This window comes from Silurus aristotelis, assembly GCF_946808225.1.
Source record: "Silurus aristotelis genome assembly, chromosome: 2".
NCBI classification, from domain to species: domain Eukaryota; kingdom Metazoa; phylum Chordata; class Actinopteri; order Siluriformes; family Siluridae; genus Silurus; species Silurus aristotelis.
In genome coordinates this window covers 5,547,264-5,572,495 of record NC_139575.1, presented here as the reverse complement: position 1 = coordinate 5,572,495, position 25,232 = coordinate 5,547,264, and the positions used below count along the sequence as shown (strand labels likewise).

The following is a 25,232-nucleotide window of genomic DNA, read 5'->3' as shown; positions in this document are numbered from 1 at the left end:
AAATTGTTCCACAAATTGTAGATGTAGACTCAGAAACCTCTGCTCATCTTTACTTTTGAGAGACTCTGCCCTCTAAGACACTCTGTTTATACCCAAACATGTTATTGAACTGTTATCTATTAACCCAATTAGTTGCAAAATGTTCGTCCAGTGTTTTTTTTTAGTACCAATTTCTTTTACAGCCATTTGTTGCCCTGCTCCAATGTTTTTCTAATTCAAAATAAACTTTTTTTTCTTTCAAACTTCTCAGTTTAAACATTTGATGTGTTTTCTTTGTGTTATTGTGATTAAAATATAGGGTATATAATGAGATTTCCGAATGACTGCATTCTGTTTATATTTACATTTTACACAGCATCCCAACTTTTGAGATTTAATAATTCTTCTTCTTCTTCTTCTTCTTCTTCTTCTTCTTCTTCTTCTTCTTCTTCTTCTTCTTCTTCTCAGCTTCTCCCATTAGGGGTCGCCACAGCGGATCATCCATCTTCATACCCCCCTGTCCTCTACATCTGCCTCTTTCAAAACAACTACCTGCATGTCTTCCTTCACCACATCCATAAACCTCCTCCTTGGTCTTCCTCTTTTTCTCCTTCCTGGTGGCTCCATCCTCAGCATTCTCCTCCTGATATACCACATGTCCCTCTTTTGCACATGTCCAGACCATCTCACCTTGCTCACCTTGTCTCCAAAATATACTACATGCACTGTCCCTGTAATAAACTAATTTCTAATCCTGTCCATCATCTTCACTCCCAACGAAACCCTCAACATCTTCAGCTCTCCTACCTCCAGCTCCACCTCCTGTCTTTTACTCAATGCCACTGTCTATAAACCATACAACAACCATAGGTCTCACCACAGTCCTATAAACTTAACGCTTAGGAAGAAGCACGGCACTGAACAGTTCACGAGTAACGCGTGTGATGAGCAGCAAAACCAAGGACAATAACTGAAATGTGTATGTGGAGGTGAGGGGTTTATATGGGTTTGGTGATGAGTGTTTAACGAGTATCAGGTGTGTGTGCCTAGTACGCTGGAGAGGAGCTTTAAGCGGGCGTGGCCCGCACAAGAGAAGGAACAGGAAGCTCCCTGACAGTTACTTGATTCAAAAAGTAACTTAGTTACTTACACCAAAAAGTAATGCGTTACTGTTAAAAGTAACTTTTTAGTTACTTTTTAAAAAAATTTTCTTTAATGTTCCCATTAATGCCCTTTTATGCGTTATGGTCTATACAAACACAAAACTGACTTAAACACAGAGTAATTTTTAAACACTATTTTATTAAAGTCAGACCAGAACAAACTGAATATATCACAATGATTTCTGAAATAAATAACAAAACAAGCTGAATAATATATTCACAATCAAAAACTAAAGTGGCTTCTGCTGTTGTGTTGAGCTCTTAAAAATTACTGCCGCACAGACCTGAATAAACGGAGACACGCCCGCAGTGTGTCTTCTTCGTGTTTACAGTGGTTCATCCACCAATTCTACAATGCGACGCTGCTGTAAACAGGTTAGACTGTAGGCTACACTTTAGCCGAAATTAATTCAAAAAAAAAGTAATGGGTACCGCCCCGTTACAGTATTAGTTACTGTCAAAAGTAACGCGTTACTGGTAAAGCGTTACTGCCCAACACTGTGTTGCAATGTACTTAGGTATAATAATTACATTTAATACAGATTTTAATGGACATTTTAATGATTTCAATAATCTAAAGGCCAGAATGGGAAAAGTATGACTCTTCTAAAATGTTGCTTAAGTTCAGTGATGAAGCATAATTACCTCCAGCTTTGCTAATAACACTAGAGCTTTGTAAATATAAACAGAAGGCAGTGGTGGGAGATTTAACTTCCTGCACATCCAGTTTCACAGGTGTGCAAATGTTTGGCCCCCCAACATCGGTATTTTCCAGTGTCCACTTCAGTGAGCTCTCTGATCATCACCCTGATCTCTGCTGATTTTGTGTCATCAAACAGTGAAAATCTTCCCTGAAAATCTTTACCCACTAGTTTATCTTCAGTCGCTACAGAACAGTTTGACCATACATCCTTGCAGAATTATATCCATCTGAGCAAAACATTCCTTCATGTAACACTGCTGCTGATAGTGAGGATTATTATGATGTCCGCTTCCTTACCTGAGATCAGGCAGAAGGTGAAGATAAGGATGAGGATCTCCATCCTGAGTTTACACTCACAGATCTCCACACCAACTCCACTTCAGATAGATATTAAAGCTACTGTTCTGCTACACACTGTTACTGTCTCTGTCCAGCTCTGTGAATGTGTGCTTAATTAATTTGAATAAAAACCAGGAGGTGATGTAAAAATAAATTCCTCTTTTGCTTTACTGTACATGTGTGTATGAAATATATGTAAATGCAAAATTCTTTCAAATGTCAGACACAAAAATGAGCTTCTACTCAGTTCCAGTGTGTAAACAGTCATACAAAGGTATGACAGACAGCCTCTATTGTCCTCTAGAGCAGAAGGTGTGTAACAGAGTGGGAAAGGTAAAGTTGATTTTAATTGTCTAAGGATCAACACTCCCATCCAGAGTCACATTATTTATTTTTGAACATATAAAAAGGATTATGCAATCATTTTAATAAAGTTACTACCTTCTCTGTTACATATAAATGACACAATGTGCACTTTGAAAAGTCTTTTACGTAAATAAAGAATACATAACTTACATTATTTCCGTTTTATTTATTATCTGAATCTAAACAATGTTTTATTTAGAAAAATTGTCGGATTCTCTCCGCCACATCTGTCTATAACGCACTCTTGATTCATGTCAAGATGCCTCGATCACATGTCTTGCCTCCATCCGCTACCTTCTTAAAGAGGCTGCTTTGGCCAGTAGCACACATTCCTGCTAAGTTGAAACCCCCAAGCTAGCAAAATGAACAAAAAACAACACAATGGACAACACAACAACACATTTATTCTTATATTTAGAAAATTCCAGTTGTTATGCCGCTCGTATCATTTTATTTTGTTGTATTTATCTTTCACACCTTAAAGGCCGGTCCGTGAAAATATTGTCTGGCATGAAACTGGTCCGTCCGCAAAAAAGGTTGGAGACCACTGATCTAGGTGATAAGATCAACACTAAACAGTGCAGCATTGGTAACTCAGTAGTAGTACATCAGTTATCTAATAAAAATGCAATGAATAAAGCAAATAAATAATACATACTTTCCTGAGTCATTTTCTTAATAAAAAGAAGAGTATAGAGAAGCATTAACATAACTTAGTATTTTTACATCATTTAGCAAGTAAAATAAATGTTAATAGACAGGGATGGGCTTTTTTTTTTTTAAATACAAATGAATAATATCTCCAGGTTACATGTCTGTACTGCCCTCCAATCTCATGAATATAGTAAGTCAGGATATACATATCTTCTTAGCTTCCTTTAATAGAAACTCTTGTTGAGCTTATAAAACAAAAAAAAAGACTATTGCAGCTGTAACTGTCAGGCGTAAGTGAGCGAGGCGGAAGCTGAGGCACAGCAAACAGACTTGCTTTTGTTTTTGCACGCTAAACAAAAGCAAATGCTGGAAACACAGAACACACTCAGAGTCCAAACACAAACAATAAAGGACAACGGAGTGGGGTGAGTGAGGCGTTTAAATAGTTGTGAGGGTGATGAGGAACAGGTGTGTGGAATCAGTATGATGGCGAAGCGCTCCGGGCGGGCGGGGCGCGCACAGGAGAAGAAGCAGGGTGATCCCTGACACCACCCCCTCCCCCAGGGGTGGCACCAGACGCCCTGAACCGGCGGCGCGGCCTGCCCCTTGACCGAGGCGCCGGGCAGCGAGGATGAGCCGCGTGGAACTCCGCCAGCAACGCCGGGTCCAGAACGTCCTGCCGTGCCACCCACGACCGTTCCTCCGGGCCAAACCCCTCCCAGTCCACCAGATACTCGAGGCGACCCCGGCGCTGTCTGGACTCTAGGACCTCCCTGACCACGTAGACCCAGGGCTGGTCCACGATCTCTGGCTGGTCGGGCGCTACGGGCCACCTGGAGGGCGAGAGACAGAAGAGGCACACGGTTTCAACAGGGACACGTGTAATGTGGGATGGATACGATACATCGGCGGCAGTGCGAGCCGGTAGGACACTGCGCTGATCTGGTCGGTGATCCGGAAGGGCCCTATGAACCGGGGGCTCAGTTTGCGACAGGGCAGCTTGAGTTTCAGGTCCTTGGTGGACAGCCACACCAGGTCCCCAGGACGGTAGCGGGGGGCATCCAGCCGGTGTGCGTCAGCGTGTCGGCGGGTGTTGCGGAGGGCTCGACGCAGCTGGGTGTGCGCTGACTCCCAGACTCGACTGCTCTCCCGGGAACCAGTAATCGACGGACGGTACGCTGCTGGGCTCGTCCGACCAAGGGAACAGGGGTGGCTGAAACCCCAGCACGCACTGGAACGGGGTGAGCCCCGTGGAGTCCTGACGCAGCGAGTTCTGGGCGTATTCGGCCCAGGGCAGGAACCTACTCCAGTCCTCTTGATCCTGGCCGCAATAGGTTCTCAGGTAGCGACTCAACTCCTGGATCTTTCGCTCCGCCAGGCCGTTGGATTGTGGGTGGTATCCTGACGTGAGGTTTACCGAGACACCCAGGAGTCGGAAGAAAGCCCTCCAGACCCGAGACGCGAACTGTGGGCCCCGGTCCGACACGACCTCCTCCGGGAGACCGAAGTTCCGGAAGACGTGATGGAACAAAGCCTCCGCCGTCTCGAGTGCAGTGGGGAGCCACTTCATGGGGATGAATTGGCAGGCCTTAGAGAAGCGATCTACCACCACCAGAATGCAGGTGTGGCCCTCTGACCTGGGGAGAGCCGTCACGAAGTCAATCCCCAGGTGCGACCAGGGACGCTGAGAGACGGGGAGCAGCATCAGCTTCCCCACCGGCAGGTGGCGTGGGACCTTGGACATTGCGCAGGTCGGACATTCCTCCATGAGGCGCTTTACTTCTCGGGTCAGGCCGGGCCACCAGTACTTAGTCTGGAGGATCTGGATGGTCCGCTACTCCCCTGGATGGCCGGTGCCTGGTCCCTTATGGACAGATCTAAAGAGACGGTGCCGGCACGAGGCAGGAACGAAGGTGCGCCCAGCTGGGCACCCGGCCGGAACAGCCGCCCGGCGAGCAGCGGAGGCGATCTCTTGGTCGACCTCCCAGACGATTGGCCCCAGGATGAGTGCGGGGGGGAGGATGGGCTCAGGCTCGCCAGGCTCATCCGGCCCGTATATCCGGGAAAGGGCGTCGGCCTTGCCGTTCAGGGTCCCGGCTCGATAGGTGATCTGGAAGCCGAACCGGGTGAAGAACAGCGCCCAGCGTGCCTGTCGGGGGTTTAACCTCCGAGCCTCCCGTAAATATTGGAGGTTCTTGTGGTCGGTAACCACCGTGAACGGGTGTTCGGCTCCCTCAAGCCAGTGTCTCCATTCCTCTAGGGCCAGCTTGATGCCCAGGAGCTCGCGGTTCCCGATATCGTAGTTCTGCTAGGTGGTGGATAGCTTGTGCGAAAAGAAAGCGCACGGGTGGAGCTGGGGGGGAGATCCGGATCTTTGTGACAGGGTGGCCCCTACCCCGGTCGAGGAGGCATCCACTTCGACCACGAAAGGCTTCCGGGGATCGGGGTGACGCAGGACTGGGGCGCAGCAGAAACGGCAGCGAAGCTCGTCGAAGGCCTCCTGAGCCTCGTGGTTCCACCTCAAGGTGCGGGCCTTTCCCCTGAGGAGCGAGGTGAGTGGGGCAGTGATCCTGCTGTAGCCCTGGATAAACCGGCGATAGACGTTGGCGAACCCTAGAAAGCGTTGGAGCTCCCTGATAGACTCCGGGACGGGCCACTCCTTCACCGCCCTTACCTTTCGACTCTCCATCTGGATACCCTCCGCACTGATGATGTAGCACAAGAAGTGTATGGTAGGGCGGTGGAACTCGCACTTCGAGAGGTTCAGGTAGAGATGCTGTGAACGAAGTACTTTCAGCACCGCTCGCACGTGCTGCCGGTGTTCCTCCAGATCCCGGGAATAGATCAGTATATCGTCGATGTAGACCATGACGAATCTCTGGAGGAAAGGCCGGAGTACCTCGTTCATGAACCCCTGGAAGACGGCGGGAGAGATGAAGAGGCCGTATGGCATGACCTGGTACTCATAGTGGCCCGAGGGGGTGATGAAGGCTGTTTTCCACTCATCCCTCTTCCTGATGCGCACCAGGTTGTAGGCGCTCCGGAGGTCAAGCTTGGAGAACACCCGCGCCTCCCTCAAGTCCTCCAGAGCTGCGGGCACGAGTGGGAGGGGGTAGGGAAGAGGTGCGATCTGCGAGTTTAGCTGGCGGTAGTCAATGCAGGGCCGCAGACCTCCATCCTTCTTTCCCACAAAGAAAAAGCTCAACGCAGCAGGGGAGGAAGAGTGCGTGATGAACCCCTGACGAAGCGCCTGTTGCACGTACTCCTCCATGGCTTGGCGCTCAGGAACGGACAGGGGATACACATGACCCTTGGGTAGCTTTGCCCCGGGCAGCAGGTCGATACAGCAGTCCCAAGGTCGGTGAGGAGGGAGACGGGTGGCCGCCTGCACGCTGAACACGTCACCATACGACCGATACTCTCTCGGGATCTCCACAGGGGTTGCGGTTGTGGCTTCCTCCACACGAGTGGCTCCGATCACGGCTCCAGGGGTTCGCGTGGGGAGATGTGAGAGGCAGTGTGCCTTACAGCGGGGACTCCACTCCAGGATGTCACAGGGGTCCCAAGAGCATCTAGGCCGGTGTTTCTGCAGCCAGGGCCTCCCCAGGATCACACTGACGGTGGATCTTTCCAAGACCAGGAACCGGATCACCTCTCGATGGAAAAGCCCCACTTGTAAAGTCACCTCCGGCGTGCAGTACTTCACCCATCCCTCACCCAGCGGCCGTCCCTGGATGGTTTGGATGGCTAGATCCTGGGGGCCCCGTTCTCGGCGGAGGCGTAGTCGGTCGAGGCAGGCCTGGGAGATGAAGTTCCCCGCTGAGCCGGAATCGACTAGGGCATGCACAGAGATGGAGAGAGTGGGGGTTATGAGAGACACTGCGAGTTTAGGGAGAGAGGAGATGTCGGTTGGTAACTCGACCGTACTCACCGCGGCACGAGCAGGGCGTGTGGGGCACTGCGAGATGGAATGCCCCGAGGTTCCGCAGTACAAGCATCCTCCGGCTGCGAGCCGGCGATTCCTCTCCCTTCTGGACAGCCTTTGTGATCCTAGCTGCATCTGCTCGCCCTCCGGGGCAGCGGATGTGCCTTGTGGAGAGCTCAGTGGGTGTGGAGTGAGATTGTCCACCGCTAGGCGCTGAGAGAGCCCGATCGATTTCTGGATGAAGCTCTCCAACCCCCCCGAGTTCTCATGAATGGCCATTGCCTGCCGTATCTCCGGTTTCAAACCCATCCGATACACTCCCAGCAGCGCTGACTCGTTCCAGCCACTAGATGCCGCCAGGGTGCGAAAACGGAGGCTGTAATCGGTGATGCTTTCGTTTCCCTGACGTAACCTGAGCAGCTGGTCGGCTGTGGTGAAAGTCCCGGAGGCGGCGCAGAAAACTTCCAGGAAGTGTTCGGTGAACCGGGTGTATGAGTGCGTCACCGGGCCGGCCGCTTCCCACAGCAATTGTGCCCATGCCAGCGCTCTCCCGGAGAGGACGGAGATGAAAAACGCCACCTTCGACCGCTCCGTAGGAAAACGCTGTGGTTGCATCTCGATGTAGAGATTCACCTGTAACAGGAAGCCGCGGCATTCTGATGCCTTTCCGGAAAACGCGGCCGGAAGCGCCATGGGGCTGCTGGTGAGCCTGGGGGGGTTTTGCTGAGCCGCCGCGGATGGGAAGGCGGCTTGGAGCGCGGCGATGAGATCTTGTATCGCCGAAGACTCGGCGACTGCCTGATCCTCCTTCGCGAGGTAAGCCCGGGGCAAAGATCTCGAGGTTTTCCTTCCCTTTCTTTCTTTCTTTCTTTCTTTCTTTCTTTCTTTCTTTCTTTCTTTCTTTCGGTCCGTTATTCTGTCAGGCGTAAGTGAGCGAGGCGGAAGCCGAGGCACAGCAAACAGACTTTAATGCACGCTAAACAAAAGCAAACGCTGGAAACACAGAACACACTCAGAGTCCAAACACAAACAATAACGGACAACGGAGTGGGGTGAGTGAGGCGTTTAAATAGTTGTGAGGGTGATGAAGAACAGGTGTGTGGAATCAGTATGATGGCGAAGCGCTCCGGGCGGGAGGAGCGCGCACAGGAGAAGAAGCAGGGTGATCCCTGACAGTAACAATCTTTTCCATGTGCTCCGACACTTATTATAACTTCCTGGTCAATAAAAAACATAAAAATTCACTAGAGGTCATCAGAATATGTGTCATAGATCACATAAATACAAGAACCAGCCATGTAAGAAGCAGAGAATGGATGCTTTTATTGAAACTGCAAATATAAAAAAGCTTTTCATAAACAAAAAGAAAACACCAAGTAACAAAACAGGAACATAAAAACATAACCTGAGCAAGAAGGTAAAACCGGTTATAGACAACAGCAACCAGGAAAGACAAACTTTAATAATGTTGTAAAACAGATGTTATATACAGTTAATATCAAGACAATGTAATATCTTTAATTAGGTGAATGATCAGTAACATGTACATGTAACAGTAACATGTAGAATTGGCTGATGGAAATCATAGTTTAGCATCATAATCCTGACAGAACACAAAGTTGAAAGGCCCACTGTACAGAAACATCATCATAAAACCACTAAGATCAACCATTCAACCAGTGGCTAATACTTAACATTGTTTACAGGATTCTGCCTGCCTGACAGGACCCAATCACCTACCGATTAAAACATTTCAGCTTGAACTGCTTTTAGTAAATTCCATAAAGAAGAAACCAAGCATTTCTAGATTTGACCATGGAATTTAGATAAGTGTGCAAACTATGGGAAACTAGGAAAATATTTTTGTTAAAGAATAAGCAAAATAATAATAAGATGTGATTGCAAATGGTTAAGAAGATGAAGTCATGTGACTGAAGCATATACACATTAAACATCTTCCTTAAACTATGTAACTGCATCATTAGAGCTGGTGGCATTGGAGTGAAAACTCACTGTTGCATAAGAAAAACCTTGAGTCAAACATGAGCTGTGGAGTAGATTTCCTATTATAGGGACCACCCAGCTTGTTTTCTGTGCTCATTTTAAAAGCATGCATGGCTGATGATATAGGGGTGCATTATTGCTTACATATCTGGAAAGGCACCATCAATGCTAAAAGGTATATACAGGTTTTAGAGCAACAAATGCCTCCATCCAATGTCTTTTTCAGGAAAGGCTATGCATATTTAAGCAAGACAGACCACAAAACCACATACTGCATTCATTACTGCAGCATATCTTCAAAAAAGAAGATTCTGTGTGCTGAAATGACCTCCCTGCATTCCAGAATTTCTTCATTTCAAAGCATTTAGTGCATCATTAAACAGGAAATATGACAAAGAAGACCTAGGACTGTTGTAAATAGAATCTTGGGACAACATTCCTCTCCCAAAACTGTAGCAATTGCTATTCAGTTTCCAGACATATACAGCTTGTTATCTTTCTCAGTTAAAAAATTTGATATGTTTTCTATGTTCCTTTGTGCATAAAATATTGCTGTATTGATTAGCAAATCATTGCATTTTGTTTTTATTGACATTTTATGATTTTTCCAAATTTTTGGGCTGTAGGGTTGTATTTCTTTAAAGAAATAGCTAAACACATTCGAGAAGCTTTTATTGTAATTTCAACCATATATATATATATATATATATATATATATATATATATATATATATATATATATATATATATATATATATAGCTGACACAGTACACAGTGAAGTGAGACAATGTTTCCCCAGAATTCTGGTGCTACAAAAAACAACATAGAGTTACATCACACAACATAGAGCTACATAACAGAAATCAAAGCTAACGACTAAAACATGTGCTTATTGAGATGCTGAAGATGGAGAGAAGATGAAGAATAATGAAAATGAATAACTGTGCGGCATAACTTAACTGTGCGGCATAACTTAACTGTGCGGCATTCACTTTCATTAAAAAATTAAATAAATTAAATTAAATTAAATTAAATTAAATCCAAAACAATCTCTTCACTTGCCCATTGAACTCACCTGTTTCCTTTTTACTCTCAATTATTTTCATGACTTTATTCCTGATGGTTCATGCCTTATCTTTACAATGTTTCATTGAAGGAAAAGCTCAACATCTAAACTCACATTCACGCATAACCTACATGTTACAAACAAACTTAATTTAAAAGTTATGTATCTGTTTGTCATGTTTAAAGTCATGATAAAAAAAATATATATACCTTCACTTATTAAGCTTGTTGAACATATTTTAAACTATCAACAGGAAGCTCGGGGTCTAGAGAAGTGAGCGCATATACAGGAGGAAGAATCAACATCAAGTGCAGATATGAGGATAAATATAAAGACAAACCAAAATCTATCTGTAGGATCGGAACACAACAGTGGTGTTTTCCTTTAACAACAACAAAACTGATCAGTGAAATTACACATAATGGCAGATTCTCAATTTATGACAACAGAGGTGCAGGATTCTTCAATGTGTTTATTAGAGAACTGATTATGGAGGACACTGGAACATACTTGTTCACTGTTGCTGTGTCTGATGAAATTGAGTCCTCCACTGTAATAAATCTGACTGTAACAGAAGGTGAGTATCTTTTTTATTATTATATTGCGTTTCATTAGGAAATAATGTGATCATATTTATATGTATATTTACTATAATACATTAATTATCATTATTTAAGTGTCAGAGTAAAAAATAAAGCTAAATTAAGAAAAATGTATTCAGCTGTGATTCTTTTTATTGTATTTTGCTAAAGAGTTCATATTGATTTGGTGGTAGAAAATATTTCATCTATCCTAAAAAATACCGTTTATAATTTCTCCCTAATTACTACATTGACTGGAGATGATGGAATACAATTACCATATACATGCACGTGTAGTGGTATATAAAAACCTGGTTCCACAGTCCACCAAATTGTTTTGTGGCTGATAGAATATTGAAGAACAAACATTTAGTAGTATTGAAACAAATATGCTTAATCAGTTTGTAAAGAGATTATAACTATCTAAATGCTACAGTCATATTCAGATCCTTAAATGCATTTTTTCCTTTTCATTTTTGGGTTAATCAGACTTTAAAATATTATAACTTTAGTTATGTAAGATAATTATTCATCCATCCACCATCCACCCACCCACCCGGCCACACACCTATACATATTTCCAAACATATATCCAACATCAGTAAGCACTTTATCAGAAACAGTAGAAAATATTGAAATGAACTGTTGTTTTTCAAGGCCACCACACACATAAATTGATCTGATTGGTTGTGATTTGCAGATCTGTCCTATGAGAAGTCAATCAATAAGACTGTCCAAGTAGGAGAAGATTTAAACATCAGCTGTAAATACCCAGAATCCCTCAGGAATTATCCCAAGTTTCTCTGCAGGAGGCATGCAGCTGCTGTATGTCCTTATAAAATATCTGTTACAGAAAGTAGAAAAGATGTAAATGTGGGGAAATTCTCCCTGTATGATGACAGAACAGAACAAATCTTCACTGTGAGTATTAGAAATTTAGCTAAAACAGTCTCTGGTGAATTCTGGTTTGGAGCAGAAGCAGCCTGGACATCTGATCTTGAATACAAGGTTTATTTCACACAGATCAACCTGACAGTTACTGGTGAGTTTGTAGAGACGTGGAGACACACTGCATTAACTATTGTGACATTACAGAGTCTTTGTGTGAAGCATCGAGTCATTGCACATCATAACCAACACTAGCCTGTGATATTATTGGTGATTAGTTAACAAAACAATAATGGTAGTATAAAAAGAGCAGATCTTTTTAGAAGGAAGTTTTTACCACATGGAACTGAATTAATGTAGCTGCTATTATCTGTTAACATTTAGAATTTTGTCCTTTTAGACTAAATGATGTAATGAGCAGATTTTATTAGCCTCATAATCTGTTATCTGGTCTTCCTCTGCTCGTGTGTATTTCACTTCACTTCCTTTGATTATCAGATGTATAAACAGCAGTCTGTACTTCTGACACAACAATAATGTAAACTGTATTGTGTTGCCTCCATACTGATATCAGTCACATACCAGATTCACTCACTTCATGTTTATTTTTAAAGTAAACTTTTTTACTGCTTTAGATTCAAGTGTACCAGTGTCAAAACTGATGCCAACTAAACCTTCATCACCACTACCATTATCATCATCCTCATCATCATCACCACTATCCCTATCAACATCTTTCATCTCCTCCTTCCCATCTTTACCACCACCATCACCATCATCATTACCACCACCATCATCATCATCACCATCATCATCATCATTACTACCGCTTTTACCATCATCATCATTATTACCACCACTATCATCATTACTATCATCGTCATCATTACCATCACCATCATCATCATCATCATCATTACCACCACCATCACCATCATCTTCATCATCACCATCCCCATCATCACCATCATCATCACCTTCATCATCGCCACTATTCCTCTCAGCATCTTCCCTCTTCTCCTCCTCCTCCTCCTTCTCATCATCATCACCATCACCATCATCTAAACCAGCAGGTGAGTCTCCTCATGTGCACGTCAGACCCATAACTTTAATGAATCTGATCCCTTAAGAATGATCAGTATGTAGGTTAAAGTTTCTCTTCCATGATTTCCAGCTTCCACTGTGATCACGGTGTCTGTAATTCTGCTGCTGCTTCTGATTGGAATCATATTCCTCACTTTCACTGTTCAAAAGAGATGCAGGATGCACGGTACATAAACTCAAACACATGATAAAATGCTTAATATAAACATGTATCATGTAATGCAGATGTAAATGCAACTAAAACAGCATTCATTAAATCCAGACAGAGAAATCGAAATAATAATAAAAACGTATTGTCAACACAGATCCAGTTCATGTAATATAGTTAAGTACAACACATACTTATTAATTATTTCCAACACCTTTTCCTACAGCAGTTTTACCTTGTCTTTTGGGAGTCTACCAGTTTAGCACTGACTTTTGGAGCAGTTTTTTATGCAAATGTGTTCTACTGTAGATCTGTTATATTGTGAGATAATCTCCTGCCACAGGCACCAAAAATACTTTCTATTGAAATACATAATTGGAAAGTTGTGTTCAGTGTAACGAAAAGAAAAAAAAGAAGGAAATTTGTGTCCTTGAACAAAAATAAAGAAATTAAATTTCATTACTATAATCACAAAATGCCATGAGACTGGGCTCCACTGTACAGTGCTGTTCAAACTGAAAATAACAGCATTATTAACTACTGATTAGGTGACGTTTTTTTCCCACCAGATTCTGTTGCCCAGAATTCTGTCCAAAACGCAGAAAGTGACCAAGCGGTAATTCTTTTTTTATGTTTATGAGTCTGTTCAGCTGCATACCTTATTTCCATTTAAGAAAATGGCAAATATATTTGTGTTTCTGTTGATCTCACAGGTACCTCTTGCTGTTTCTGATTATGAGGAGATTAAAGACACCAAGCGATGTTCTACCTCAGAAGCTGAGACTTCCACATTTTACTCAACTGCTCAAATAACCACAATCACTTCTCAACCTGTTTATGCAGAGATAGAGGTTCCTACAATTCCCTGTGATTCTGCAATTTATTCTACTGCTCAGCTACCCACAATCCCCTCTGAGCCTTCTCTAACAGTTTATGCAGAGATAGAGGGTCCTACAATCTCCTGTGATTCTGCAATTTATTCTACTGCTCAACTACCCACAAGCCCCTCTGATCAGGAAATCTACTTCACAGCTCAGTTACCCACAAGTCTCTCTGCTGAGAAATCTGTTGACGGTTTGACTCACGCAACAGTGAGTTCTCACTCCAATACCACCAGCTTTAATGATGCAGTTCCACAGATTAAGGAAGACGTCTCTACTGTCTACACTTCAGTCAGTCATGTGACTTCATCTGTTTAGATGAATCTGTTGGCTTCAGTCATGTGACACTGGAACTTTACTGTTTATTTCAGATGACTTTCTCTTTCTTCATCGTCTTTTTCATCCTCTGTCCCTCCCTCAAAACAATATTTTTAGCAATCAACATATGCAATGAAGACATTATTCATTTGTCATTCTTTAACATAATTACTACTTATAGTTTCCCATAGTTTGCACCCTAAACTAATTTACATGGTATAACAAATCTAGAACTTATAATCTGAATCTCTGTCCCAAAAGAAATATGATGAGAGCAATTCATGTTTGTTCACATTTCTAGCCCTGAAGTGTCAGTTCTTTTGTGATGGAGTTCTGCCAGGTAACCAAAATCCTGCAGGCAAATCAGTCAGAGTCACTGGTTGAGTGGTTGATCCTGGTGGTTCTGTGCTTTTATAAAAGATTTCAGCAAATGGGTCTTTTAATTCTGTACTCTGTTAGGATTATAAACCAAGACTCCGTACTGCATGACCACATGACTTGGTCACATGTCTCTGATCACTCATACCTGAACTATATTGTCTTGTGGTAGTGAATGCATTTTTGTAACCCAGAACGCTTTAGGAGTAACAGGAAGGGAAAACTTTGGTCTGAGACACATGGGGTGACTCGCCACCAAGCAGACATAGAGAGTGGTTCTGACTGACCCTGTGGTAACCATCTTCCTCCTTCCCTGCACAATTGATGAAATCACTTTGCTTCCATGCTGTTCAGAGGATCAGAATCCGTTTCCCTGAATTGCAGAGGGCACCAGGAGAAAAACTCAGGTCTCACTACAGTCCATTCCACCATGGATGTTTAGCTGAAAGCACGATTTAGCCTGCATGGTCTGCTTAGATCATTTCTTCTTCCGTACTCTATGCAGAAAGCATCACTCACTCTTCTGCTTCCACCTTGAACTTGTTTCTTTCACAAGCTTTGCACTAGCTATCGCTCCTGTGGACCCACACAGAGAAGCAGACATCATCTATTTTTTTTTTTTCATGCCCTGTGCCATCCCTTGTGTGTTCGAAATGGGCTTAAAAGGGGGACTCTGTGCCGTACATTAAAGAGTGATTATGGCCCTGGACTATGAGTCCCTGTACTTGGCCACATGGTTACTGGTTAGAAAATTAGCAAGATACAAACAGATAAATAAAATTACTGGGTATGACATTATCTAATTTTTTTTAGGCCTCTTGCCCTACCTTGTGTGTTCAAACATTTTAGTGGGTTAATGGCCCTGGACTATGATTCCCTGTACTTGGTCACATGGTTTTTGATTAGAAAATTATCAACCAATAATCCAAATCCAAAAGTATTTTAGGACAGTTGGTGGAAAATTGTATTTTATTTAATTCTTATGATGACATCACTGAGGATTTTTCTTTTACCACACTTTATTTTGTGTTTAGTGTATCTGTTCCTCACTTGTTTTTTTGTCTGCACTCTTTGCACTCGGTTGCATGAGGCACTTCATGTGGCGAGGACACTTACTTTAGTCCTTAGCTCTGTGTTCAGTAACGTAGCTTTATGTTGTTTAATTTACCACCAGTTTTCTGGGGGAGTGTTGTCTTATTTCAGTGTGTACTGCATCAGCTATATATGGTTGAAATGACAATAAAAGTTTATTGACTCGATTTGACTTGACTGTTGTACATTTTCTATTTTCCTCCAGTGTTTCTCACATTATCCTCTAGATGGCAACAGAGGCAACAAACAATTCAAAATGGCCTCCTAACAAATTTACAGCTGGCAGGTGATTCCAGTTGTAGTGATATTTACACCTTTGACATCTTACAAATACAATTTAATAATAATATTATTTACAATGGCAATTATCTAGCAACCATTCTAAAGACATTAAAACAATTAGGACATTCTTTTGAATTATTATTTTTTTAAATATTTTTCTTTCATATGTTTATTGAGTCTATTCATGTATTTATGATTTTTATCAGTGAATTTAAGACGATCAAAAGAAGTAAAAAAAAAAAAAAGAAACATTTATAGAAGTTACTTCTCTTCTTTACAGGATCTTCAGGAAACGTCAGGAAATAATGCCACTTCCTGTTAAACATATCATGAACATTTCTTTCTACCTAAATTGTTTATTTAATATTATTTTTTTAATAAAATAATGTATAGGTCATAAAATGCAATTTTAAATGAGGTGCTGTTTTTTCATGTTCTTTCATTTGTGGGTTTTTTTTATTAAATTTTTTATTTTTTGTTGTTGTTTTAAATGACACTACCGATTTTACAAATGTCTTTTGGGTTTACGTGTTTGTAAATGATATAATTGGAAAAATATCATGACAAATAAATGACATTATAATTGTAGAATCGCCCTGCAAGCGTCTGCATGTGAACTGAGAGTGATGCTGCTGTGAAGAAGCTTAACATAAAATTTGATTGTGTGAATATGTAGAGGTGTTATTCCCAAAACAGCAACAGTCACTGCTATATGTTTTGTGCTCTAGAGGGCAGTAGAGGCTTTCTGGCATTAGAGCAGTACACACTGGCATGGAGTATTAATTATCCTCAGTGAAGTTAAACCTGGAGCACTGAGAGGAAAAATAACTCACATGGAGAAAGATGTTCACATGCAGAATTCAGATATTAAACACTCCTACACCTTCATATGAGTGTTTACACACTGGAACTGATCAGAGGCTCATGCTGTGTCAGAAATGTTAAATGTTTGGAATGATGCTTATGTAGTTCACACATATTTCACACACTTCCTGAACAGCTCTTTCTCACACAGCTAAAAGGGGAAATGGGCGCAGCTTTAGTTTCCAGTAAAGACTCTGTTAAAAATCAGCATATTCACAGACCAGGACAGAGACAGTAACAGTGTGTAGCAGAACAGGAGCATTAAAATCTTTTTGAAGTGGAGTTGGTGTGGAGATCTGTAAGTGTGAACTCAGGATGAAGATCCTCCTCCTCATCTTTACCTTCTGCCTAATCTCAGGTAAGGAAATGCACTTTATAATAATCCCCACTATTTGCAGCAGTGTTACATGAAGGAAAGTTTTGCTCAGATGGATATTTGGTGTTTTGTTAGATGGAGGAGACTCCAAGGAAGTAACAGGATATTCAGGAGGTGGAGTCCTTATCAAGTGCAAGTATGATACAGAATACACACAAAACCTAAAATATTTCTGTAAGGGTTCATGGCCAGGCTGTTCTGATCTAATAAAGACAGGCGATAAAAACATGTGGGTAACTTCAGGAAGATTCTCACTGTTTGATGACACCAAATCAGCAGAGTTCTGGGTGATGATCAGAGAGATCACTGTAGAGGACACTGGGACGTATCAGTGTGGAGTTGAAATATCTCGGGGAAAGGACATTTACACACCAGTGGAACTAAAAGTAAATGAAGGTGAGTCTCCAGCCACTGCCTTCTGTTTATCTTCACAAAGCTCTAGTGTCATTAGCAGACACAAGACCAAGTAATCACACTTCAGTTCGCTGTATTTTTTTTCTGTATTTTATAATAGTTACAATATTGGATTTTATTCTGTATTGATAAAACCAAGTAATGCATCTTAACTTCAATTTCTGACTATCATTCAACTGTCCAGTTAAATCCAAAACATTCTCTGCTTACTGAACTTACCTGTGTCCTATTAAACATTTTTACCTTCAGTTAATAGATTTTAATTCATTCACATTTAATCATTTATGATTCTGATCCCATCCATTATTTGTTGAGTTTTTCCCACAAGTTTTTTTATATTTGTTTCTCTTTTGATGTCTTTTTGTTATTTTCTTGCCCATGAGTTTGTCTACTGATTTAGAATGATAATAAATGTTTAATGTTTTGTGCTTCTTCTAACCTCATCCTTAACCCAAACCTTTTTTTTTTTTTTTTAAACAATGTTTAAGATCATAAAAACTAGAGAACAATAAAAAAAAAAAAAGTAACTGGAACTAAAGCAAGCGTGGAGCTGAAGATTTATTTCACACAGATCAGCCATGTAAGAGACACAGTAACCTGTACTTGTGACTATTGATTTGTGAAAGTTATATTCTGGGTCACCAGATCACTAAATTTAGAACCAAACAAAAGAGAAATACATTTCAGATTAAAAACATCTGTAGCTTCCCTAACCTTCAGAAACAGTAGAAAATATTGAAATGTACTGTTTGCCAAGGCCACCACACAAATAAATTGATTTGATTGGTTGTGAATTGCAGATCTGTCCTATGAGAAGTCCATCAGTAAGACTGTCCAAGCAGGAGAAGATTTAAACATCAACTGTAAATACCCAGAATCCCTCAGGAATTATCCCAAGTTTCTCTGCAATAGGCATGCAGCTGCTGTATGTCCTTATAAAATATCTGTTACAGAAAGTAGAAAAGATGTAAATGTGGGGAAATTCTCCCTGTATGATGACAGAACAGAACAAATCTTCACTGTGAGTTTTAGAAATGTAGCTAAAACAGACTCTGGTGTATTCTGGTGTGGAGCTGAAGCAGCCTGGACATCTGATCATGGATACAAGGTTTATTTCACACAGATCAACCTGATAGTTACTGGTGAGTTTGTTGAGACACAGAGACACACTGCATTAACTATTGAGACATTAGCGAGACTTTATGTGAGGCATAAAAAAGTGCACATCCTAACCAGGACTAGCCTGTGATATTTTGGTGATTATAATCAATGGCGTTACAAATTGAGCAGTTATTTCTAGAAAGAAATTCTAGAACTGATGTAGCTGCTATTCTGACTCCTCCTGCAGATTTTTTTATTAGGCTCAGAGTCTGTTTTCTGTTTTTGATGTGCACATGTATATTTACTTCACTTCCTGAGATTATGAAATGTATAAGGATCATAAAATGTCAATAAAAACAAAATGCAATGATTTGCTAATCAATACAGCAATATTTTATGCACAAAGGAATTTTTTAACTGAGAAAGATAACAAGCTGTATATGTCTGGAAACTGAATAGCAATTGCTACAGTTTTGGGAGAGGAATGTTGTCCCAAGATTCTATCTACAACAGTCCTGGGTCTTCTTTGTCATATTTCCTGTTTAATGATGCACTAAATGCTTTGAAATGAAGAAATTCTGGAATGCAGGGAGGTCATTTCAGCACACAGAATCTTATTTTTTGAAGATATGCTGCAGTAATGAATGCAGTATGTGGTTTTGTGGTCTGTCTTGCTCAAATATGCATAGCCTTTCCTGAAAAAGACATTGGATGGAGGCATTTGTTGCTCTAAAACCTGTATATACCTTTTAGCATTGATGGTGCCTTTCCAGATATGTAAGCAATAATGCACCCCTATATCATCAGCCATGCATGCTTTTAAAATGAGCACAGAAAACAAGCTGGGTGGTCCCTATAATAGGAAATCTACTCCACAGCTCATGTTTGACTCAAGGTTTTTCTTATGCAACAGTGAGTTTTCACTCCAATGCCACCAGCTCTAATGATGCAGTTACATAGTTTAAGGAAGATGTTTAATGTGTATATGCTTCAGTCACATGACTTCATCTTCTTAACCATTTGCAATCACATCTTATTATTATTTTGCTTATTCTTTAACAAAAATATTTTCCTAGTTTCCCATAGTTTGCACACTTATCTAAATTCCATGGTCAAATCTAGAAATGCTTGGTTTCTTCTTTATGGAATTTACTAAAAGCAGTTCAAGCTGAAATGTTTTAATCGGTAGGTGATTGGGTCCTGTCAGGCAGGCAGAATCCTGTAAACAATGTTAAGTATTAGCCACTGGTTGAATGGTTGATCTTAGTGGTTTTATGATGATGTTTCTGTACAGTGGGCCTTTCAACTTTGTGTTCTGTCAGGATTATGATGCTAAACTATGATTTCCATCAGCCAATTCTACATGTTACTGTTACATGTACATGTTACTGATCATTCACCTAATTAAAGATATTACATTGACTTGATATTAACTGTATACAACATCTGTTTTACAGCATTATTAAAGTTTGTCTTTCCTGGTTGCTGTTGTCTATAACCGGTTTTACCTTCTTGCTCAGGTTATGTTTTTATGTTCCTGTTTTGTTACCTGGTGTTTTGTTTTTGTTTATGAAAAGCTTTTTTATATTTGCAGTTTCAATAAAAGCATCCATTCTCTGCTTCTTACATGGCTGGTTCTTGTATTTATGTGATCTATAACACATATTCTGATGACCTCTAGTGAATTTTTATGTTTTTTATTGACCAGGAAGTTATAATAAGTGTCGGAGCACATGGAAAAGATTGTTACAGCTGCAATAGTCTTTTTTGTTTGTTTTATAAGTCAAGTCAAGTCAAGTCAAGTTTATTTGTATAGCGCTTTTCACAACAGACATTGTCTCAAAGCAGCTTTACAGAAAACAACAGTGAAGGTGAATGGTGTGCGTTTGTCCCTGATGAGCAGCTGTGGCGACAGTGGCAAGGAAAAACTCCCTTAGATGATATGAGGAAGAAACCTTGAGAGGAACCAGACTCAAAGGGGAACCCATCCTCATATGGGTGACATCAAAAGTTTGGTCATAAATCTTTCAACAATACAGAACAATTTGTGATCATCATAGATCCAGCATCAGCTTCTCCATGCCAGGGCCTTTAAACACTCGGCATCTACTTCTCCATGATCATCCATAGGTCCATAATCTTCATGAGGTGGGACGTGACTGGAGCTGGCCAAACCTCAGGAAGCCTCGGGATGGGGAGAGAAAGAGAAGCAGTGGAGAGGAATTAGCGTAGCTGCTGTTCATGATATTAACAGCACAAGTTGATAATGTGCATGTGATCAGATGTTCTGGAGCACAAGGTTGTGATGTGATGTGTGTGATGTGTGTTATGTGTAGGCTTTGCTAAAAAGATATGTTTTTAATCTGCACTTAAACTGGGAGAGTGTATCTGAACCCCGAACACTGTCAGGAAGACTATTCCAGAGTTTAGGAGCTAAATGTGAAAATGCTCTACCGCCTTCAGTGGACTTTGCTATTCTAGGAACTACTAGAAGCCCAGAGTTTTGAGATCTCAGGGAGCGTGACGGATTGTAGCGTGTTAAGAGACTGGATAGATACATGGGAGCCAAACCATTTAGTGCTTTATAAGTGAGTAGCAGTAGTTTGTAGTCTATTCGAAACTTAATAGGAAGCCAATGTAGGGACGATAAGATTGGGGTTATATGATCATATTTTCTTGACCTAGTAAGAACTCTTGCTGCGGCATTCTGAACTAACTGAAGCTTGTTTATTAATGATGCAGGACATCCACCTAGTAATGCATTACAGTAGTCTATTCTAGAGGTCATAAACGCATGGACGAGCTTCTCTGCATCAGATATAGATAACATATTTCTTAGCTTATAAGCTCAACAAGAGTTTCTATTAAAGGAAGCTAAGAAGATACGTATATCCTGACTTACTATATTTAATGAGATTGGAGGGCAGTACAGACATGTAACCTGGAGATATTATTCATTTGTATTTTTTTAAAAAGCCCATCCCTGTCTATTAAAATGTATTTTACTTGCTAAATGATGTAAAAATATTGAGGGGTTTATGTTGTTTTTCATTTTTTTAGACATCAAATTCAAAATCAACTTATCTTTTTCTTGAAATAATTAATTAAAAAAAATTTTTTTAATTTAATTTAATTTAATTTAATTTAATTTAATTTAACACTAACTACTTCCATAAAGAACAAATTTAGTGCTTGATTCACTGTTTAATCATGTTTAATTTTACCATAATTTTAAATTCACCCCCATAAACATTATATTATGTTTATCTGTACACACTGTAACACACACTGTTAAAAAATTAAACAGTATTAACTACTGATTACTTGACTGCTTTTGTTTTGGCAGGTTCTATTGGTACTACAGTTTCTTTTTGTAGGCATTTTGATCACAAATCGGGAAATGACAAAGGGATAATTATCTTCATCAGTGTTCATGTTCATTTTGAAAAAAAAAAGCAAAGTGTGAAAACATGAGTATATGTTGATATCTCTTTTCTTTCAGGTTCCTCTTGCAGTGTGTGAATATGAGGGGGAGAAATCTGCTGAAGGTCTGATGTACACAACAGTGATTATGTATAGCAATTCCACCAACTCTAATAATGCAGTTATAAGCATTAAGGATGAGGACTCATGTGAATATACTTCAGTCAGTTACACTGCTTTATGTGGATAGATTATTGGATAGGGATTATGTCACGCTTCTTTTTCATCTTACACCACAATCATTATTGTTACATGTAGAAACAATAAATCTTCAAGAAAATGCAGTGAATAAACAGTAAAATTAGTTATTGTAGTCAAAAGAGCATTCAACAATTTTTGCTTCTCTTTATTATTTAGAAAGCCAGAGTTCCTGACATTTTAGATTGTGTGTGAAATCTTTATGAATATTCCTGATCCTGCTATGATGAGGTAGGAGCACTATCAAATGACCAGACTATGTAAATCCAAATTTTATGAGTAGAAAATCCCAAGTTACATTAGTAATTATGTCATAGAACCAGGCAAGCAATGGCTTAATAAAGAAAAGAAGGAACACAATACACACAAAAATAGAAAGAAACAAGAAGTAGTCCTACTCATAGGAGATATAAAATCCTGGAGTACTCATGCCTAGAGAACAATTTCATCATTAATGTCAGCATTACAAAATTACTGATGAAGGACCTAAGACAAACAAAAAGCAGAAGAGGAGCTGCACCCCTTTAAGATTAACAGGTCCCCAGTCTACAATCTACAAAACAATATATGATTCTGTCACAGCAACACCCTTGTGAAGAAAGTTCATTAACTTCTATTCCACCTTAAATGGCCTAGAGACTTTAAACTGCCCTCCTGCTTGCCCAGGATCTTTTACACCTGCACCATTGAGAGCATCCCAAAAAAAAACATTACAGCTTGCTTTGGGAGCAGCACCAAGCAGGACAGTCATGTTCTCCAGAGTGTGGTGCAATAAACTGAGGTGTCCCATCTGCATTGAGCTCCCTGAATTGCAGTCCATCTACTGCAAGTGGTGCTGAACCAAGTATTTCTATAGCTCACTGGTACATTCTAAGCAGATTTTGTATTATAAATTAATTAATTAATACATTAGCCTGCCTTGACGAGGATTTAAGATTTTTCAAACTTGACAGTGCTGAAAATGAATCAGAATAGACTAAATCTTCTAGTGGTTTGACCTCTTATACCCACTGCACAACCAATAATATAGCCAGCATGTCTGTTTTACATAGGTGAGAAGTGTTTGATGTACTTTTTGCTACATTGGTCTGAAATGATACTGGCATACTGTTGTGTCTTTAAAGATTTTTGTATTAACATATGTATATCTACTATTGACATTGCACAATGATATTGGGGTATAAGTTGAATGACTATAGTGATCCATTTTTATCCATCAAAATTTATAGTTGCTTAATGAGTATGCACAACAGCGCCTCTCACTGATTTGGCTACACTGACAAACCTCTACAACTCTATTAGCTTCAGTTAATGACAGTATGGTACCTGTACAACCACCATTGATTTCAAGCTCCTACACTAATAGAAGATAATTTTTTTCAATTTATTTTTTTGCCACAACTTTACGTCTGAATCTTATTTGTTATTGAAGAACTGTAGTTCAGTTCAGTTTTATTAAAATGTATTTGTATTGCACTTTTAACAATGGACATTGTCCTCATTGTCCTAGGATAGCTTAGGTTATAAGCAGGTGGGGATGAAGCAATAAATTTCTAACTGATCTAACAGAATGAGGTATTTGCTGAAACCACAAGTTCCTACCTGCCCAGGGGTCAGCAATCTGTAACACCGATGAATCGAAACCATATGCTTTCCAGTCACTGTCTCTCTTTTGCAAAGTACGAATTTGAGTAGAATTAAAATAGTCACTCATTGTATCTAATATATTTTCCTGAGTTATCTCAGCTGAGGCTACAACATGCTCATCCCACATCTGTTGCCCGGCTTCAAAGGTCTCTTCACTACCATTTACTGTAGGCTTTGTTTTCAACATAGGTTCCTGAGTCATATTTAACACTTCTGTCGACTCTTAGGTCACTATGTCCGGTGCCTGTGTTATGTTTACAAACTTCACAGGCATCAAAGGTATTGGCACTGTTGTATCATTATACACTTTTACAATCGTAGATAAAGTAGGAGTAGTCTGGGTTGATGTATTAACACTCGTAGTTGTATCCAGAGCTGTAGTGACAAGCTTTATCTGTGACAAAGTAGTAGTCTGGGTTGATGTATCAACATTCTTAGTTAGCATTACGCAAGACTAGTGAACAATCCGTCTGCATCTTCACCAACTTCATGTCATTGTACAAAAAATACTTTCTTTGATCGTGAGGCACACTTTCAAATTCAGGTCCTGTCAACAACACATCTTCACCACGATTATTCCTCCACTTAGGAGAATTAGTACTACCAACATTCCATCTTCCACATTGACAAGGAAGAACAACCGCTTTCCCTAACTTAGCTCTGATGACAACCTTCGGAGGAGAGGGTGTTGTAGCGATCTGCTGAGGAACTATAGCCACATGGGCTCTAGTTCTCGTATCGTTTTGGTCTAACCCTTCTCCGAGCCGGTCTCGGACTCCTTCTTTCAGCTGTCTCCCTTGATTCTCCTGCAGTTGAGTCCAGTCCTTCTTAACCTGTGACGCTTTTCTCTCCACTGCCACAGGCTCTGCTGATTCGGGAACCTGCTGGAAATCAATGTCCCCCAATGTTCTTTCCTGTCCGTTAAATGTACTGTCATTTCTGGCATCATCAAAAGCGTACACAGCATCATTAACATTGCCCATATCACGGACAACCTCCCCTTCTGGGATTTGACTCTGGTTATTGTCATGCATCTCTTCTCCTGCTGCATGCTCACCCATACCTTCTTCCAACTCTCTTGAACCTTCAACATCTTGACTCTGGGAACACGTTATCTCCTCTTTCGGTGCTTTAACACAATGTGATAAATTATACCACGTTGGAAACCCTTTGACCTGGACCGCTGTTCCAGTACTGCGGACCACTTCAAATGGTCCTTCCCGACGTTTGTTATACCACTTTCTTCTAAACACTTTCACAAACACCTTGTCTCCGGG

At 40.8% G+C, this 25,232-nt stretch overlaps 2 protein-coding genes and 1 long non-coding RNA gene across 8 annotated transcripts in view; 2 read left to right on the top strand and 1 right to left on the bottom strand.

Moving 5' to 3' along the window:
• Positions 1–25,232, bottom strand: part of LOC310737758 (obscurin-like) — a 380,181-nt gene that overhangs the window by 255,579 nt on the left and 99,370 nt on the right. The gene's annotated exons all lie outside the window — the stretch shown is intronic.
• LOC310739243 lies at positions 11,759–13,747 on the top strand. The gene is made up of 5 exons (XR_014537307.1): positions 11,759–11,823; positions 12,305–12,742; positions 12,844–12,939; positions 13,491–13,537; positions 13,635–13,747. It is a non-coding gene; the product is annotated as an uncharacterized lncRNA (long non-coding RNA).
• Positions 16,746–25,232, top strand: part of LOC310737846 (polymeric immunoglobulin receptor-like) — a 253,742-nt gene continuing 245,255 nt past the window's right edge. For 2 of the 6 annotated variants that reach the window (XM_083562559.1, XM_083562560.1), the window contains exons 1-3: positions 16,748–17,094; positions 17,188–17,508; positions 18,327–18,668. In XM_083562559.1, the coding sequence (XP_083418685.1) occupies positions 17,052–17,094; positions 17,188–17,508; positions 18,327–18,668 (706 nt within the window). In that variant the 5' untranslated portion in view covers positions 16,748–17,051. Of the gene's footprint in view, positions 17,095–17,187; positions 17,509–18,326; positions 18,669–25,232 lie in introns of all 6 variants that reach the window. The other 4 variants (XM_083562558.1, XM_083562561.1, XM_083562562.1 and 1 more) reach the window with 4 other exon arrangements.